Source organism: Lampris incognitus, chromosome 8, assembly GCF_029633865.1.
Source record: "Lampris incognitus isolate fLamInc1 chromosome 8, fLamInc1.hap2, whole genome shotgun sequence".
Lineage (NCBI taxonomy): Eukaryota > Metazoa > Chordata > Actinopteri > Lampriformes > Lampridae > Lampris > Lampris incognitus.
The window spans coordinates 21,946,498-21,965,190 of NC_079218.1; the positions used below are offsets into that span (position 1 = coordinate 21,946,498).

The window sequence follows — 18,693 nt, forward strand, 5'->3', positions numbered from 1 at the left end:
ATATTTGACATTTTTAGAGTCTATTTTGACCCTTTTTTATTTCATTGTCATGTATGTTCCAGGCAGCGAGATGTATTATAGTGACAGGGTAGGGCGGTCGCTGGACTGTTGACGGCTCTGTGCTGGGGAAGCGTGAGGGATTATTATATTACATTCATGTTCAGATCATTGTTTTGTTAATATTATGTTCATGTTTTGATTATTGTTGTATTGTTTGTTTGAGGGTTTGACTTGAATTGGGTAGACGACCATTTTACTGACTGACTGACTGTAGGACCGTGACTAAGAGTGTGTTCAAGAGTGACCTCGTTACGGGAAGCCATTGTTCAGCAACAACTGGGGAGGGGCAGAATAAAGGGGCACTCCTGAGGTCGTGCAGTGTATGGGACAGGAGCTGCCATTCAACAGAAATCCTTGCCTCTTGCATCCTCTTTTCCCGTCAGTTCTGTTCGGCTCTGACAGTGTGTTAAATTTTGTCCCCCCTTTTTCCTCCCCAATTGTATCCAGCCAATTACCCCACCCCTCCGAGCTATTCTGGTTGCTGCTCCACCCCCCCTGCCGATCCGTGGAGGGCTGCAGACTATCACATGCCTTCTCCAATACATGTGGAGTCTCCAGCTGCTTCTTTTCCCCTGACAATGAGGAGTTTCGCCAGGGGGATGTAACACTTGGGAGGATCACGCTATTCCCCCAGTTCCTCCTCCCTCCCGAACAGGTGCTCTGACTGACCAGAGGAGGCGCTAGTGCAGCGACCAGGACACATACCCACATTGGGCTTCCCACCCGCAGACACAGCCAGTTGTGTCTGTAGAGACGTCCGACCAAGCCGGAGGTAACACAGGGATTTGAATCTGCGATCACCGTGTTGATAGGCAACGGAATAGACCGCTACCTTACCCGGACGACGGTGTGTTAATTTAAACAGCAATCCCGGGGTTGTGCGGTGTATGGGACACAGGAGTTTGCAATTAAAAGAGATCTCTGCCTCTCATTTGCCATGCAAACTTGCCACATTGGTGTCAGAAGTGGGATTGAGCTAAGAAATTGAGAGGGAGATCCAGACACTGGAGTGGGACGTCGAGCAGACACGTTGGCGCTTGGAAAACCTGGCGTAGCAAAAGATGGAGCCCGCCAGCGATGGAATTTTTCCAGCCTAACCTGATTTCTCCAGTGCACCGTGGCTCCACCGCCCCCTTGAGGGCAGGAGGGGCAGCGCCGGGGATCGAATGCTACCTGCTGCCACCAATTGCCCCCTTGGGGGCCAGCACGCTGCCCGCCGCTACCGATCGCCCCTTGGAGGCCAGGAGGACCAGCGCTGGGGAACATATGCCCTGCCTGAGGACCTGAGAGAGGCCCCCACACTGGACACATTTAAAAGCAGGTTAAAAAACCTTACTTTTCAAAACAGCCTATAGCTAAATTCATAGTGTGTGTGTGTTTTATATATTTTGCTATTTTATATATTCTGCTCTGTTGTTACTTTTAATTAATCAGTGCTTATGGCACTTTTACTTATTTCTTTCACTAACTCAGTTTTAAACTTGTTTGTACTTTTCTAGAATTTGCCTGTACGTTTATTTATTTATTTTTTGTAGTGGGGGGGGTTCATTGATTTATTGTGTGAAGCACTTTGTGTTACATTTGTTTGTATGAAAAGTGCTATACAAATAAAATCTGATTGATTGATTGAATGACAGCAACGCCACCAGTTGAAACGCCTCCTCAATGACTAGACAGGCATCTTCACAGCTAGAGACGAAGACTGCAGGCAGACTGGGCTGGTTCAGCATACCATCAAGACTGGCCCGTGCCAGCCCATCCATCTGTGGCCCCATTGGCTGGCCCTCGCTAAGCGACAGGTGGCGGAGGACAAAATCCGCGAAATCGCTACTGCCGGGGTGATTGAGCCCTCCAACAGTCTGGGCAGCTCCAGCCATCTTGGTGAGAAAGAAGGACAGTGGCTGGTGGTTCTCTGTGGACTATTGATGTCTTAATGGCATCACAAAAACAGACTCTTACCCGCTCCCTCGCATAAATGACGCACTTGACCACATCACGGGGTCCAGCTGGTTCAGCTCCCTTGACCTATGCGGCGGCTACTTGCAGGTGGAGCTGGCCCCTGACCCGAGACCAAAGACCGCCTCCACCATCAGGCAGGGTCTGTGGCAGTTCCACGTCATGCCGTTCGGGCTCTGTAATGCACCAGCTACATTCGAACGGCTGATGGAGAGGGTGATGATGGACGTACCCTGGAGCCATTGTGTTGTGTACCTCGACAGTGCTCCGTCAAAGTTGCTGGTACACGCCAGCAACTTTGACGGAGCCCTGTCCAACCTGCGTGAGGTTCTTGCTGCCATCCGTTGAACTGGGCTGTGACTGATCCCTGTCAAGTGTCACCTGCTGAAGAGAGAGATGATGTTCCTGGGCCATCCAGTTGGTGAGCATGGTGTGGCCACCGACCTAGCTAAGGTGGTTGCTGTCTGAGATTGCCAACCCCCGCTAACGTCAGTGAGCTGCAACATTTTCTGGGTCTGGAATCATACTACCAACATTTCATCTGGGACTTCGGCACTATCGCTAGTCCATTCCACCGCTTGACTGACAAGGGCCGATGACTGGGATGACGCCTGTGCTGCAGCCTTCACCCGACTCAAAGTGGCTTTCACCAAAGCCTCAGTCCTAGCCTATTTTGATGCCCAACAGTCCTTCATCATGGACACTGATGCCAGTAATGTGGGGACTGGGGCTGTCCTCTCCCAGTGGGAGGAAATGGGGAGCATGCCGTATCCTACTTCAGTCGCACCCTGAGTCAGGCAGAAAAGAACTACTGCATCACCTGACACGGGCTGCTGGCAGTGGTTCTGGCGGTACAACATTTCCAGCCGTATTTCCATGGCAGCCACTTCCTCATCCACACTGACCACACTTCATTTACCTGGCTTTTGAACTTTAAACACCCCGAGGGCCAAGTGGCCTGATGGCTGGAGACCCTCCAAGGGTATGACTTTGAAATCCAGCATCGGGTGGGGCGACATCATGGCAACACCGATGCACTCTCGCAGCACCCCTGTGCGGCACTGGAGTGCCACTACTGCCAGCAGCAAGAGGAACCCCCCCATACACATCAATGGGGTGGAAGTGGAGCGTGTTTCCAGCTTTAAAGTCCTTGGAGTCCACATCAGCGAGGAACTTTCTTGGACATCAAACAGCCAGGCCCTTGTGAAAAAGGCCCAAGAACGCCTGTGTTTCCTGAGGAGGCTGAGGAGCGCCCGTCTATCCCCCACAACTCTCACAAACTTCTACCACTGCACCGTAGAGAGCATCCTGACCAGCTGCATCTTAGTGTGGTATGGCAGCTGCACCTCAGTAGACCAGAAAGCTCTGCAGCGGGTCGTCAAGGCGGCCCAGCATATCACTGGTACCCAGCTCCCTGCCTTAAAAGACATTTATCCCAAACGCTGCCTTCGAAGGGGTCTTAGCATCAGCAGAGATACCACCCACCCCAACCATGGACTGTTCTCTCCCCTGCGCTCTGGGAGGCGCTACAGGAGCCTCAGAGCGGCACCCCGAATGCACAGAGGTGTCAGTGCTGGGGACCGAAGTAAAGGCCTACCACTCGCAGTCGGGCAACTTTGAGCTCAATGACAGGTTGGTGCACTGGAGGGGGCAAGCTCCCGGACAAGGGAGTGACATCTTGCAGCTATTGATGCCCCGTGTGCTCCATCCCCAGGTTCTCCAGATGATTCATGGGTCGGTGGGGGTGGGGCACTATGGGAACACCAATTCCCTCCACCGCCTCCACAGGTAGTTCTACTGGCCTTGCTGTCGACAAGACGTGGAGCTGCACATACACTACTGTGACTCCTGCACTGCTCAGAAGGGACCAACCCAACGCTCCCACTTCCCACTGCAGCAGTACTTGAAGGGGGCCTCAATGGAATGGGTAGGGGTGGACATCCTTGGGCCTTTCCCCATCACCGACTCTGGCACCCGCTACGTCCTCGTGGCTATGGACTACTTCCCAAAGTGGCCAGAGGTGTATATGGTGCTGAATCAGAGCGCCACCATGACAGCGAGAGACTGGTGGAAGAGATGTTTGCCGGCTTCAGAGTTCCCGCCAAGCTCCACAGTGACCAGGGGTGGAACTTCAAGTCTCAGGTCTTCAGTGCAGTCTGCCAGCAGCTGGGGGTGAAGACGAGGACGACACTACTCCATCCTCAAAGTGACGGTCTGGGAGTGGTTCAACCGTACCCTGGTCACTCAACTTGCCATCCTCACCAGCCAACACCAGCGGGACTGTGACTGCCACCTGCCCTTGGGTCCTGTGGTCCTACCGGACTGCTGTCCAGGAGTCCAGCCAGTGCATGCCTGCTGCCCTCATGTTTGGGTGGAAACTCCGGACACCAGTGGACTTAGTGTTTGAGACCCCGCCTGAGCCTGAGATTATCGGGGGGAAAAGAGATGGACTAGCTCCGGAGACTGAGGGATTGCTTGCAAGTGGTCCACAATTACACCCGCTGGGTCCAGGCCAACTCTGGTGTACAGCAGAAGAGGGCATATGACACCCAGTGCCTTGGGCAGGCCTTCGTGCAAGGGGACGAGGTATGGGTGTATTGTCCCGTTCACAAAAAGGGGATTCCCCCAAGCTTCGCAGCCACTGGCTGAAAGGTTGTGGGCTGGCTGTGTGAGGTGGTGTACTGGGTATGCATGCCCGGCCAGGGGCGCATGGTGGTGCTGCACCAGGATGGACTCTCTTCATACTGCCCCCTTGCTCCACCTGTTGTTGGGGCCAGGTACGACAGTAGCACTCCATGCGCTCTCCCCCAGTTGCATTTCCTGTAAACTCCAGGTGGCCTGTTCGCCAGCGACAGCATCCGGGACATTTGAGGGACTATGTCTTGGGTGATGAGGCTGTAGAGGGCAACTGACCCCTCAGGTGGGGGCTATATAGCAACTGGGCAGGGCGGTTGCTGGACTGTGGACGGCTATGCGCTGGGGAAGCACAAGAGATTATGGAACTGTTACGTTCATGTTCAGATCATTGTTTTATAAAGTTGCGTTAATGTTTTGATTATTGTTGTATTGTTTGTTTAAGGGTTTGACTCGGACTGGGTAGATGACCATTTTACTGACTGACTGACTGTCTGACTGTAGGACCATGACCTAAGATTAGTGTGTTCAAGACTGACCTTGTTGAAGGAAGCCATTGCTCGGCAACCACTGGGGAGGGGCAGAATAAAGGAGCACTCCTGGAGTCGTGTGGTGCATGGTGCACAGGAGCTGCCATTCAAATGAAATCGTTGTCTCTTGCCTCGCCTTTCCCGTCAGTTCTGACGGTGTGTTAAATTAAACAGCACTCCCCGGGTCGTGCGGTGTATGGGACACGGGAGTTAGCGATTAAAAGATCTCTGCCTCTCATTCTCCACACAAACTAGCCACAGTATGTTCTACATGTATGTAGAGGTACAAACATTGAGAAACATTGTTATGAGAAATGCACAATTATTTAGTAATTAACACAACCCTATATCTATCCAAATTCCAAAGCCAATATCAGATCCAGGCAGGTATAAAACATAATTTGAACAGGCAGAATACTGCCATCATGTTTTGTTGATTTTCGTTTTTCTTTCTTTTTCACACTTGAAATGAGAAAATAATGGGTAACAAATCTAATATAATAACAATAACCAAAGTGTACACATCCAGCCACTAACTAAGTCTACACTAAGAAAACAACACAATGAAACAATCTGGTAGCGAGTATAGTCTTTAATCAAGACAGTGGTTGCCCCTGCTGATGCATCTACTACACCAAATTAATATTGCACAGATCACTGGTGTTGCACAATGTGCCTGCGGATTGATTGTTAATGTGAAATTCAAACCTACATTCACACTGCCCTGGTTTGGGAAGAAAGCTGGATGCTCTTTCCAAAGCCAGCAACAGGTAGCATATAAACTAAAGTGGAAGAAGGGTAAAGAAAAAAGGAGATCATCGGGGGTCAATAAACGAGTTAGTGCTGTGCAATAAAAGCCATTGTTGACGAGGGGGCATGGAAAAAAGAAGTGGCCCCCTTTATTGGTTAAACAGCAGCCTGTAAACAACCTCAACTCATCTGGGCTGGATCTCACTTGACTGCAAGAGGAAAGCCCTGATGCTTTTGTCTTCCTCTGTGAAGAAGCACAGCTGTGAGAATTAGAGTCATATGCACTGCATTCTTTCACCTTTAATACTGTTAGTGTCAGCCTGCCTCCCGGCACGCTCCATCACCTAGGGTCACAATACTTGGGAATCAAATGCATTAGCCCAAATATTGGCTGTGGCTACATTTGTTCTGGCTGTCAAGCTAAAAGGGGCCGACAGCTCCATGTAGACTTCAGTAAATGTCTATGGCCCAAATGTACCATGAGAGACCTGGTTTTGAAATTGTTGGTGGTTTTCCTTGGGAATGCCAAAACTTTGTGAATAGAGAAGGTAAAACACAAGTAAAGACTAAAAATGTGACTTTTGTCCCTTGCTTGATGACGAATAATCATCAGAATGTGAATGTTGCACTTGGAGATACGACTGCAGGTTGACGTTTTAACTTAAAGGAAAAGTAAACACATGGCAGGTAGGAAGATAGATTAGGGTTTATACTAGCAATTCATGCAAATGATTGAAAATAAAGAGCTTCAGTAACTAAGATATCTATCTCCAAAAGCCAATGCAAATCAGAATTACCTCATCATCGGCGATTTCACAAATACTGCATTTAAAACTATTTAGCTACTCAGCGGAAAACACTGGTTCATTTGTGTAAATGCACTGACATCACATCATCCCAGCACACAGCAAGCAAAACGAAGCAATGGGATCTCAGACCATTACATCAGTTGTATTTTTACACCATTTTCCAGCTCTAAAAGGACACTGTTATTCTAAATCATACTCGCTGCCTTCTGACTCACTTTCCCCCCCTCTTACCTGTGGGAGTTGATTTCGGCTTATGTGTTTTCCCTTCCATACTGATGAACGACACAGGCGGGGTTTCTCAGCACTGAGCCTATGTGACGGCTGACGCAAGACTGTATGATGCCTCTTTGTGGCATTAGAGCAACAGAACAAAAATACTAACAACTTTCTCAAAATTGTCCAAAAATGCCTGAAAGATTTATTATGGGCCCTCAATAGTACAAGCTACCATCCTATGCAAATATATACGTTACATTTTCTGTCCCTTTAAGCAGCCTGAGTATGATGGAGATAGAGGGGCACGTTGGTGTCTTAATGCTCTTATATCAATCTCTATTGAATTGAATGTATGTAATGTATATAGTATGTGTGTGTGTGTGTGTGTGTGTGGGAAGGGGAGATGGGGGTTGAAGAATTTTGAACATTATGTGAGCAACTGCCACATCATCCTTTCCAAGCATTAGAAAGTCAAAGGTATGCACTGATCTGGGGAACAGAGTCTGCATTAGTCATGTGCAGGTGGAACCGGGTGGGGTGGGGGTGGGGGTTACGGACATCCAAGTCAACTCAAGACAAACAGAACAGAGGCTATCTATTTTCTCTTTGTTTTTCTAATGGTGTGTGGCATTTAGTATTTTGGTGTAGGACATCTCGTTTTCCCAGAGTGTTGCATTACTATGTTTATCTTTGTTTTTGTTTTTTTTCTTCCTCTCACTGTGGGGTATGAGTGGGTGGATATGAGATGGAGGGACTTGAAACCCTCCTCACAGGTTGCTGTTGCAGCAGGCAAAGAGAGATGTACAAAACGCCTGGTACAATTACCAGGACATTTTACCTCAGGCAATTTTTGGGACACATGGCGGTTACTGGCAAGATGGAGAATAAAGAGTATGCTGCTTTTGTTATGACTGGCTCCAAGTTTGTGAGCCTAGTAGATCCGCCCACAAGCAAGTTTGCACGCACACATAAACACACTCTCACTCTCAAATAGCCATGTGCAAACACATGCACACAAACACTGAAATTGCTCCGTCTATATAGACTCCTAGCAGCTGTGACAAAGCAGGTGGCAATAAGCTGTTTTCCTGGTCTTTCCTGGCACCTCTATTATTTTACAGCACTCATCATTAGCACAGTGTTTCACTCTGTAAATAACATCCATTCAGTTGGAGTCTGTCAGGCATTGGGCTCCCATTGTAAAAAAGAGGTATTTTCACTCTGCTAATTCCCTCTGACAAAAGGAGCCAAATAATTTCTCTGCGGGTTTAGGAGCTACTAAAAGCAATATCATAAAGTAATTTTGACCAAGGAAAAAGCACATTAGAGCATAATGTCCATTTTAGAGAGTAAATGTTATTGGTATCAACGGCATCAAAGCATGTTGAGATAATGCTGTGTGTGTGTGTGTGTGATGGTATGGGGGGGGTTGGAGCTTGGTGGATAAGATACACAAAGGCACATAAAGAGAAAGAGAGGTAGCAAGAAATAGATGAAAGGGGAGGAGATGGATGCAAGGAGTCTGGGAGAAGATAGGTATGGTATAAGGCTAATTTGCTTCCTCTAACAAGGAAGACTTAACAGGTGAGTTCAGAGGGAAGCCACTGTCCTTCATTTATTTCACCTGTTAAACCTACTTCCATAATGAGGAAGGGTGAAGACTGGTTAAATAAGGGATTTAAACCTTTGGGTATTTGAGAAAAGAGTAATGCAAAAGGGGGTATGAATCAATACTAAGGATGAGTTTAGAATGTTTGCTATTCTCAACTGTACATTTCCCAAGTAATAGAAGTATGAATGAGGGCAAAAGTACAGCAATATAACAAGATCAGAGGTAGGGAGAAATGGCGAGAGCAGAATGCAGACACTGAGAAGTTTATCTGTTAAGAGTCCAATCTAGAGTTGGTCTTACTGATGAGGACTGGGGGTGGAGCGGGTGTGAAAGAACAAATATGAAGCAGAAGAAAAGGCCAGATGGAGAGAGAGTGAGATAGAGAAAGGCTGAAAAGCCAGAGCTGACAGCGGCTAGCCTAGTTAGGCCCTGCGTACCATAGACGTAGAGTATATAGTCGTCATAGGACTCGCCAACAGAGTTGGAGGCCACGCAGCGGTAGGTCCCGTTGTAAGACTTGTTGAGGTTTTCAATGTACAGGTCACTGCCAGTGATGACGGCGTGGGACGGCACATCGTCTTCCACCTTAAACCAGTTCACCCGCTGTGGTCTGGAAGAGGAGAGTAAACTATCAGATCCTAAGGGGAAAAAAAACAGCTTCTCAAAACAAAGTATGATGATTGTGGAGGAGGTCATCTCACTATCTAGGTCAACAATGATGGAACTGATGGATGGCTACATTCTAAGGCTGAAGGCACTCAACAAAAACATGAACACAAGATAGAGCAAGTTCCAAAAGGCTTAGAAAATTTAACAAAATGCTGGAATATGTTTGTATAATTTAAGCCAAATACATTCTCTAACCATGACACTAACCAGATAAATTTTCACATTGACTTGCAGTTAACTTCATTTGTTGTATGAACACTACGATAGTACCTTTGTTAAACAGTCACAATCACTATGTTGTGTGGAAAAAGCCTTCATCAGAATGGCCAATAAATCTACAACCCTTAAGGGCATTCTTCATCCTCTTTTCTATAATTTGAGAGTTAGGCGGCTTTAGAGTACTTTGTCTGTTTACAGCCTTGGCAACATTGCTTTTCACCAGTTTTCAACATGCTACTGGTTCTCAAATTTGTGGAGAGAATATAGCCTTTGGCAAAATTCTTTACACACTCAACAGAACTTTTGCTTTTTATACCACTAGAAAACGGGTTGTCTAGCTGTGGGTAAGTTAAAAAGCTGCAAAATTCTTTAACTGATTGCAATAACAAAAGTTTTTCTCTTAATGGCAGTTCATTCATCCTTATGAATGTGTGTAGGCAGGCATGTAACAATAGTTGTGTACTGTAACTCCAGATTCTATGAGTATAGGTGCAGCCCTCTAAGGCTATCGCTAGTGGGTTTATCCTTTGCGCTCTTGCGCAGCACTGAAAAAACTTTAGGCCATGCCCAGCTGCAGTGTGGGCCCCACTTACGGCCACAACTCGTGTATATATTGAATCGAGGCCGTACAATTGGCTCCCAATAAACAGCTTTTTCTTCAACTATTTACGGAGCCTGTGGGGCCCAGAATTTCGAGGGCTGCACCTTTACTCATAGAATCTGAAGTTGTACATAACTATTAATCCATTTCGTATAGGCTTCGCCCTCTAAGACTATCGTTAGTGGGATAAGGGTGAAGGAGGACATGGTCCATGCCACACTGGGTCCGTCCGGTACCACAAGCACAATCACATACCTACTTCACAACAAAAACACAACTCTCCATGCCCAGCCATTGCATCATATGTAACGGCGCCTCACAGAGCCTTATATGTGCCTGAGTGGCATAACATAGCAGAATATCTGAAGTCTCCATGTGGTGATGAAGGCTGGAACAATAAAGCCTACTGCTGTGACAAAGCGGAGCCAAAGGTTACGCACTGTAACAGTCCAGCAGGGAGCAGAGTAGGGGGGAAAAGACCATCCTCTATACGCCAAAGCAAGAGGGAGGGTGCACAGTGGAATGAACCCCTGACATCTCCCCCGTCAGAACACTCAGTGCAGAGTGAGTCATAGAGAAAGGGGAGACATCCCGCAGATAAAATTGAATGAAAGAACAGGGGGAAGACCAAGAAGTCACAGTGCAAATGTCTTCCACTGTCATTCCTCCATGCAAATCCATGGAAATGCAATTCAAATGGTGGAGTGCGCATCGATGCCCTCCGGGGATCCATCCCAGAGGCAAGATATGCCTGTGACACCGCCTCACATAGCCAGTGAGAAAGGTGCTGTGCAGACAGAGGAAGCCCCTGAGACTGCGCTGTGTAGTGCACAAACAAACACAGGGAATGGCATAGGCCAGCTGTGCACATAACGTAGCAAGACAGTGTGTGCACCGGGCAGAGGAGATGAGACATGGCTTCCTCCTCCGATTTGTGAGGAGGGAAAAAGTCCTCCAAGGTTATCACTCTCGAGCTGAAAGAGCCGGGTTAGGGCGCAAAATAGCCAAGGTGCCATCTCCCTAGATCCTGAGACATGACAGAGCCACCGAGAGAGCAGATAAATCACTAACTCTCTTTGCAGATTTCCGCGCCAGGAGCAGAGCTGTTTTGGTTGACAAGACCACAAGTGGCACCTGATCCAAAGGCTCAAAGGGAGTTTTAACCAACACGTGTAAAACCAGCGCTAAATCCCACTGAGGGGCCAGGGAGTGTGACACTGGCCGGTGTCTCCGTATGCCTCTCCGGAAGCATTTCACCAGCAGGTGGTGAAACACCGATCTGTCACTGAAACCTTTGTGACAGGATGAAATAGCAGCAGCATACTTTTTAACTGTGCTGAAAGTCAAATTCCTGTCCGCCAACAGTTGCAGGAATGAAAGCATGTGAGGTAGGCTCCTCTCTACATGCCAACGCAAGAAAGCTGTCCATTTGGCTGTGTAAGATTCTCTGGTAGATGTGGCTCTCATACTCTGAATAGTATGTATAGCATCTTAGAAGAGGTCCAGTCTCTTTAAGCATTCCTGTTCAGTGGCCAAACCCAAAAATACTGGCCCACCATTGGGTAATTCCTGATCACCCCCTCTGCCTGGAAGAGAGTGTCCCTGCGCTATGGGAGTTCCCACGGGCGGCCTGATATTAGCCACTGCAGACATGGGAACCATGATGTGCCTGTGTGCTCCGGGACTATCAGGATCACTTTTCCTGTACTCGGTCTAAGAACTGAGGGATATGCAGAACTGCTGGGAAGGCGTATAGGAGCATCCTGGGCCATGGCTGATGCCCAAACATGTCCATTCCCAGCAGAAGATTGTCCCACACGCTCAGAGAGAACTAGTGCACTACTGAACATTTTCATGTGTGGTAAACAGATCCACTTGCCTCTGCCGAATCTGCTCCAAATCTGGGAGACCAGTTCAGAATGGAGGCTCCAGTCTCCCTGGTGAGGGCTCCCTCTCAACACAATGTCTGTACCTCTATTCAATTTGCCAGGAATATACACTGCTCTGATGAGAATAAGTGTGTGTACACAGCACAACAGCCGTCTGGCTATGTTGAGAAGCTGCACTGAACACACTGCTCCCTGGTGATTTATGTAGACTGCCATTTGCTTTGTTGTCTGTGCGAATCAATATATGTTGATTTTGCAGTAGCAAGGCGAAATGCTGGACTACTTTCCACACAGTGAGTATTTCCAACACGTTTATGTGCAGAGACATGTGAACTGGCCACTGTTCCCCAACCACCTGTGACAGACACGTTCCTCCACACCCTGAGAGAGATGCATCTGTGAATACTGAGATGTGTGACACAGCTCTGCCCAGAGGCACCTCCACTGTCAGGACATGAGGATTTTTCCAGTAGGCTAAGTCATAGACTATGGAGGGAGGAATGGAAACCATGCATCTTCACTGATGGCCAGGTCGATGCGCAGGCGAATGAACCACCTCTGCAGCCATTTCATGTGGAGGAGGCCCAATCAGGATCACCAAATGACACGCTGCCATCATTCCCAGCAGCTGCATGACAGAGAAAGCCGTCACAACATTGTGAGGCGTGACATGGCGGAAAAGAGCCGTCCAAGACTCCACTCTCTGCTGTGAGAGCCGCACCCTCATGCTGGTTCAGTTTAATTCCACCCCCAGATAGACGACAAGCTGGGTGGGGAGAGGGGAGCTCTTTTTCAAGTTTATTGCGAAGCCCAGGTTTGACAGACGTAATAACAGTTCCATCGTCTGTAAGGCAGCTTCCTCCCTGGAGCAAGCCAGCAAGAGCAGGTCAACCAGATAAAAGAACACTCTCATCCCCTTCCTGTGTAATGGCTCCAGAGCTTTCTCCGCACGTTTGGAAAAAGTACATGGACCCAGGGAGTAACCAAACGGCAGACAGTTGTACTGATACTGTACTTCCTGAAATGAGAACCACAGTAATTTCTTGCATTTTGGGATGATGGAGACATGGATATATGCGTCTTTCAAGTCTATGGAAGTGAACCAGTCAGCCTGGTGAACACGTTCCAGCAACTGCTTGATCGTCAGCATGTGAAAAGGTCTGATCATTATCGATTTGTTGAACAGAGACAAATCGAGAATGGGTCTTATTCCCTCCATCTTTTTTTGGAACCAGGAAATAACAAGAGTAAAAGCCCTGATTTTCCTCCCCTGGAGGAACCCAGGAAATTGTGTTTTTCATCAGGAGTTCCTGCAGCACTGATTGGAGAGTGAGGCAGTGTTCCTGAGATGACAGCATTGTTTCCAGTATCCAGTTGAACCATGGAGGGGAGAGGCAAACTGCAGTGTGTAACCTCTGCAAATCAGCCTGCTCGTCCTGCTGTCCATTGAATATACGCACCGCCACTTTGAGTGCTGCTTTGAAAGCAGGCATACATGTATTTGATGTGCTGCAGTTGTCATGGAGACAAGCCAAGCCAGAGTCCTTGCCACCACTGCATGTGCCAGAGCACTCTCTGGTGCAACCCATGGGGGGCTCCGGCCTAAAGGGTGGAAAACTACAGAGACTGCATCACGCATATGCTCGCTGCCGGGGGGGTGGGGTGGGGCATACTGCAAAGAGACAGGAGCATCACCAAGTCACCTTTTAGGGGGTGAGGGCTCATACATGTGACATTTAGTTGCATTCGCACTCGCATCCAGCGACGGATGGGGGGAGATGCTGAGCGCAGACAGAGGCATGTGTGGGCTGACTGCGAGGCATTATGATGGTGCTTGTGGACTCATTATCACATATTTTGCCTGAAAAACTATGTTTGGGGAAAACCTCTTACAGTGTGACAGAGGAAATGTGCTGCTTCAGTGACGTGAATCTGTGCTGTCTATTAACCAAGAGGTTAAAGCCAGCCGGGGACAGTGTGGGGGATATGTGTTTAACAGCTACTACTGAGTCGAAAGATTCAGGAGCAGACTGTTTTTGTTTTATTTCCAAACAGTATTTGCATTAAGAGCATACATTTTTTTACAGCATACAACCCCACCAACCCATTCTACGATTGGACCAGGTGCAGGCCATGCAGCTGTTCTTGAAGCTCCTCCTAGGCGCTGGCTGAATATCAATATTTCAAAATTCAAGAATGGTTACTAATCAAACAAACTGCTGTTAATTGTAAGATATCACCTCTTAAAATGATATTCAAACTATAATTCATAAGCACCTCCATATACAGTAGAGTTCTGGTTCCTATAAAATTCCCTTAATTCCATTAATTGTTTAAAAAAACGTGTATTCTAGCTAAGAATAACTGATGTTTATGGACAGCAGACTTGAGAGAACTAAGGAAACTGAATAACTAGCTGGTCTGCCATTTTCACACAACTCTGCCAACCAACCAATCAATCAATCAACTTTATTTATTTCACACAAATATGAAAAAATACAATTTATACATATAAAATACACAAAATGGTGTGAAAAGGGACACCCCAAGGAAGCTCAGCAGAGCTTATGGACGGGGGCCCATACTTTAAGCAAAGTAATTTACATAAAGACTAACAGACATAAAAGGAAAGAAAAATAAAGTAAATAAAACCTACAAAAAATAAAAATAAAAATAATTGTGAAGTCCTAGCCCTATAATTAGCAAGTTTTTAGTATATCAGTCAGCAGTATATTTCTGAATTATTTTATGTTTTAATTTCTTTTTAAAGACATGTATGGATGATGACATTTTCAAATTGTCACTTAACTCGTTCCACACCCGTGGGCCTTTACATGCCACACCAAGGCTCGTGCATCTAAGCCTGCGCCACTTGCCTGCTATAAGGTTCTTATTCCTGGTGCTAAATGCATGTGGAGGGAGGCAAATTTGAATGAGGTCACACAGTCTGTCATTGGTCCCATTGATAACATAGTACATCAAACAAGCATTATGAAAAACATTACATTGAGCAAGCCTTAAAAGACCATAATTGCGGCAAAGAGGGTCCGTGGGAGGACAGACCCCTGACCACGATATGACGCGTATAACTTTCTTTTGCAGAATCTTTTTTTTTTTAGATGACTGGGAAAAGTGTTGCACCAAATAACATTGCAGTAATTGCTATGGGGCTCAAATAAAGACTTGTACAAAGTAAGAAGCGCTATGCTTGGGAGAAAATGTCTTATCTTAAAAAACAGACCAACATATTTCGATAGTCTTTTTGTTAAAGCATCAATATGGCCCTTAAATTTAAGGATTCAACAATGTGGACCCCTAGGAATTTTGTGGACTTTACTCTTTCAATATCCTGACCATTAATTTTGAGACAAACATGCTCAGCATTATTTTGATTTTTGTTGGAACGAAACACAATGTAGTTTGTCTTGCTGATATTTAGGGATAATTTATTACATCTGAACCAAGTGTCCACCTTCACCAGCTCCTCGTTTAGAATTTTTTGAAGATCATTTAGACTCTTATGTGACAGGAACAGCAAACAATATTTTATCTAAAATGTAAGAGGAATTTACAAAGTCATTTATATACAGGATAAAGAGGAACGGCCCTAAAATGGAACCCTGGAGGACCCCATACTTGATGGATTTACATAAAGATTTGTGGCCATTTATAAGTACATATGGCTTTTTCTCATAGATATAGCTTCTAAACCAGTTAAGCGCTATACCTCTGACCCCATAATGGTATAATTTATTTAAAAGAATCTCAAAATCAGTAGTATCAAATGCCTTTGACAAATCCAGAAAAATACCAATGCCACAGTCCTTTATCAATAGCATCATTGATTTTTTCAATAAGTTCAAGAATTGCTATGCATGTGGTGCTGTTTTTCCTGAAGCCACACGGAGACAGAACAAGAATATTAGATTTTTCTAGGCAATCACTTAATCTGCTATACACAACTCTGTCTAGTACTTTGGATAGTGTAGGCAATATAGTTATTGGACGGAAGTTGTGCATATCATTTTTATCACCAGATTTAAAGATTGGAACAATTCTAGCAATCTTTGCCATATTAGGCACAACCCCACAAAGTAATGAGAGGTTAATAGAGTAGACAAGTGGCTCCAAAATTTCGTTCACAATGGCTTTAAGAATTTTGCTAGAGATTTCGTCTGTGCCAGTTGTATGTGAATGTTTTGTAATCGTGATGATTTTAGAAACCTCATTTTTGTCAGTTGGCTTCAAGAAAAATGAATTCAAATGATTTTTTTGGTAGACATTGGCTGAAAGTGGCACACTGTGGTTGGCTAATTTTGTTGGAAAGATTGTGGCGTTAGTCAACATTTCTTGGCTGGACATGTTCACCAACCACTCCCTGCGTTGTGTATCAAACTTGATTACAGAGGTAGCTCTTAAATCATATAAGTTTGGGGATAGTTTGGTTGGGAGCTATCTGGTCTCAATCCTTTCAGTATGACATCATCACTGGAACCCATTCTCTTCTAGGATTGGACCAGGCGCAGATCACGTGTTTGTTCTTGAAGCTCCTCCAAGGTGTGCTGGCTGCGCAGCTGGGAAAGCCAGCTGAGGCGACTATGGAGGCAGAGGGGGAGCAGAAGCGCGAGATGCATCCATGGCGACTGTCGTGGGATGTCTCTGCTGCTGGCGGTGTTCAGGTCAGTGAAGACACACAGCAGGCTGAGCCCAGGCGACATGTCTTCCCAACAGCCTATCCAGGCTAATTGGAGTCTCAAGGAGGTTCCTCTTCGACGCCTTGGGGATGGAAAAATGTTGTAGTCAGAGGTGCCTGTGCATAGTCTGCCAATCTGCAAGCCATGCTTGGGAAATTGTGATGTAAGCGCAAAGTTTAAGGATAGTGCTGGAAGCCTTGCTAATCTCCGACACTTGTTCTGGAGGCAGCACAGTCGACTGGGCAGCCAGCTTCGTCAGAGAACAAAACAGTACTGATATGTTATTGGCCACCACCGCTGACTGAAAGGTGCACTGGTGAGCCTGGTCTGACAGGCGGATAGTCAGTTAGTGTTTGGAGGAAGGTGGGATCAGCCTTTCTCCAGCCAGCATAGGAGCCTGCCTCACTCGAAAATAAACCATCAGGCTGGGCTCCAGCGGAGGAACAGGAGGGGAAGCCATCCTCTGTGAATTCCTCTACCTTGGTGATGGGGACGTAAGTGGGGACAGGCGCTCTTAAGACGCCTAGGCTCTGCTGCCACCCCCTCCGGGTATTATCTGATGACAGGAAACGAGGCCAAATGGGATCAAGCCTGGCCGCCTGAACCAGGGGAAAATCCCTGGTCATCTTGTGCGGGGGAGCGGCCAACTGTGCTGGCTAAAGGTGAGGTTATTGTTGGTGGCTGCCTTTTTGAGGATCTCCAGGAGCTCCCAGAGAAGACCGCCTATCACCGGCAAGGCAGCTCCTCCATCGGGAGGGGAACTAGGGGCAACCTGCATGGCGATCCGTGGATGGAGAGGGCGGAGTCGTCTGACTCAGTCCCGTGAAGTGGGTCCAAGATTTCCAGAGCCTTATCGACTGAATATGAGTCCTGTACCAGCCATACATCTTTGACCACAGCAGCGAAAGTGTCCACTCATCGGCCTGGGGAAGGCAAACACAATACAGGTATGACGTCTGAGGTATGAGAGCCAGGCTGGCATGTGACGGTCCCAGGCATGATTCACAGCGGCTGTGCAGGTCGAAGCCCATAATATAGCTGGTTTGGTACACCAGCCAAACTCAGACGCCGGTCTCTGACAAAGACATTATTTACTTATGTTAAAGTGTTTGTCTTGTCATGGCAATTATTTAATTCCAATATGACAAAAAATGAGGAGCGAGACAAAAATCTCTTACAGCATTGTCAAACTTCAATATGGTCATGAACAGATGCACAAACCATAGATACTTAAGTCTGTGCCCTGATCTCAGAGTGCACTTCCTTTATACCTTGCAGCCCAAACATGCTTATTGTCATGGTCACAATGGTATGTACCCAGAGTTTCTCTCTAATCCTGTTTGGAAGAAGTAGCTCATCTTTATTGCTGGACTATCATCCTAATGGATAACAGAACTTGCTCAAAGAGTTCATAGGTCAGGTCTCCTCTCGTCCTTATCTTCCAGTTTGTAATTCTCCAGGGCAGTTCCTTCAGATCTTGTTACACTCGAGTGAGCTCCCCATACATTCCTCTTTTATCAGCTAACAGTTAACAACAGGCCTTTATTAATTCACACAGGAGAAGACACTTTATAGCACTACCTTCAATTTGCTACACATGAGCTATAAGCATCTATCCAAGCAATATAGATTTAAGTTAAACATGGTATAGGTCATACATAGTCAAAGACTAAAAGTAAGGAAACATCATATATGATTATATGGCAGACAAATTACCTGCACACTCTTCTCTTTTGTTTCAAGAGCTTGCAGTGGTAGCTGAAGAAAAATGGGAGCCAACTGTACAGTCTCGATTCAAGATATACACCAGTTGTGGCCATAAGTGGGGCCCACACTGCAGGTGGACATGGACTAAATTTTTTTCAATGTTGTACGGGGGAGCATGAGGGATAAACTCCCTAGTGATACCCTTAGAGGGCGAAGCTTATACAAAATATAACGGTGTGGGTGGGCACATTTTCACTGAGCATCTTTGATATTTTTCTACCATTCCTGAGGTTTATGGTTTGGTGACAGATTCCGTTTTTATGACAATCAGCCTGGAGAGCCACGTG

General features: G+C 46.6%; 1 protein-coding gene across 1 annotated transcript in view; it reads right to left on the minus strand.

Annotated features, from left to right (window-relative positions):
• cadm1a (cell adhesion molecule 1a) overlaps nucleotides 1-18,693 on the minus strand; it is a 560,283-nt gene that overhangs the window by 64,513 nt on the left and 477,077 nt on the right. Inside the window, exon 7 of the mRNA XM_056284957.1 lies at nucleotides 9,005-9,177. Coding sequence (XP_056140932.1) covers nucleotides 9,005-9,177 — 173 coding nt within the window. The remainder of the gene's footprint in view (nucleotides 1-9,004; nucleotides 9,178-18,693) is intronic.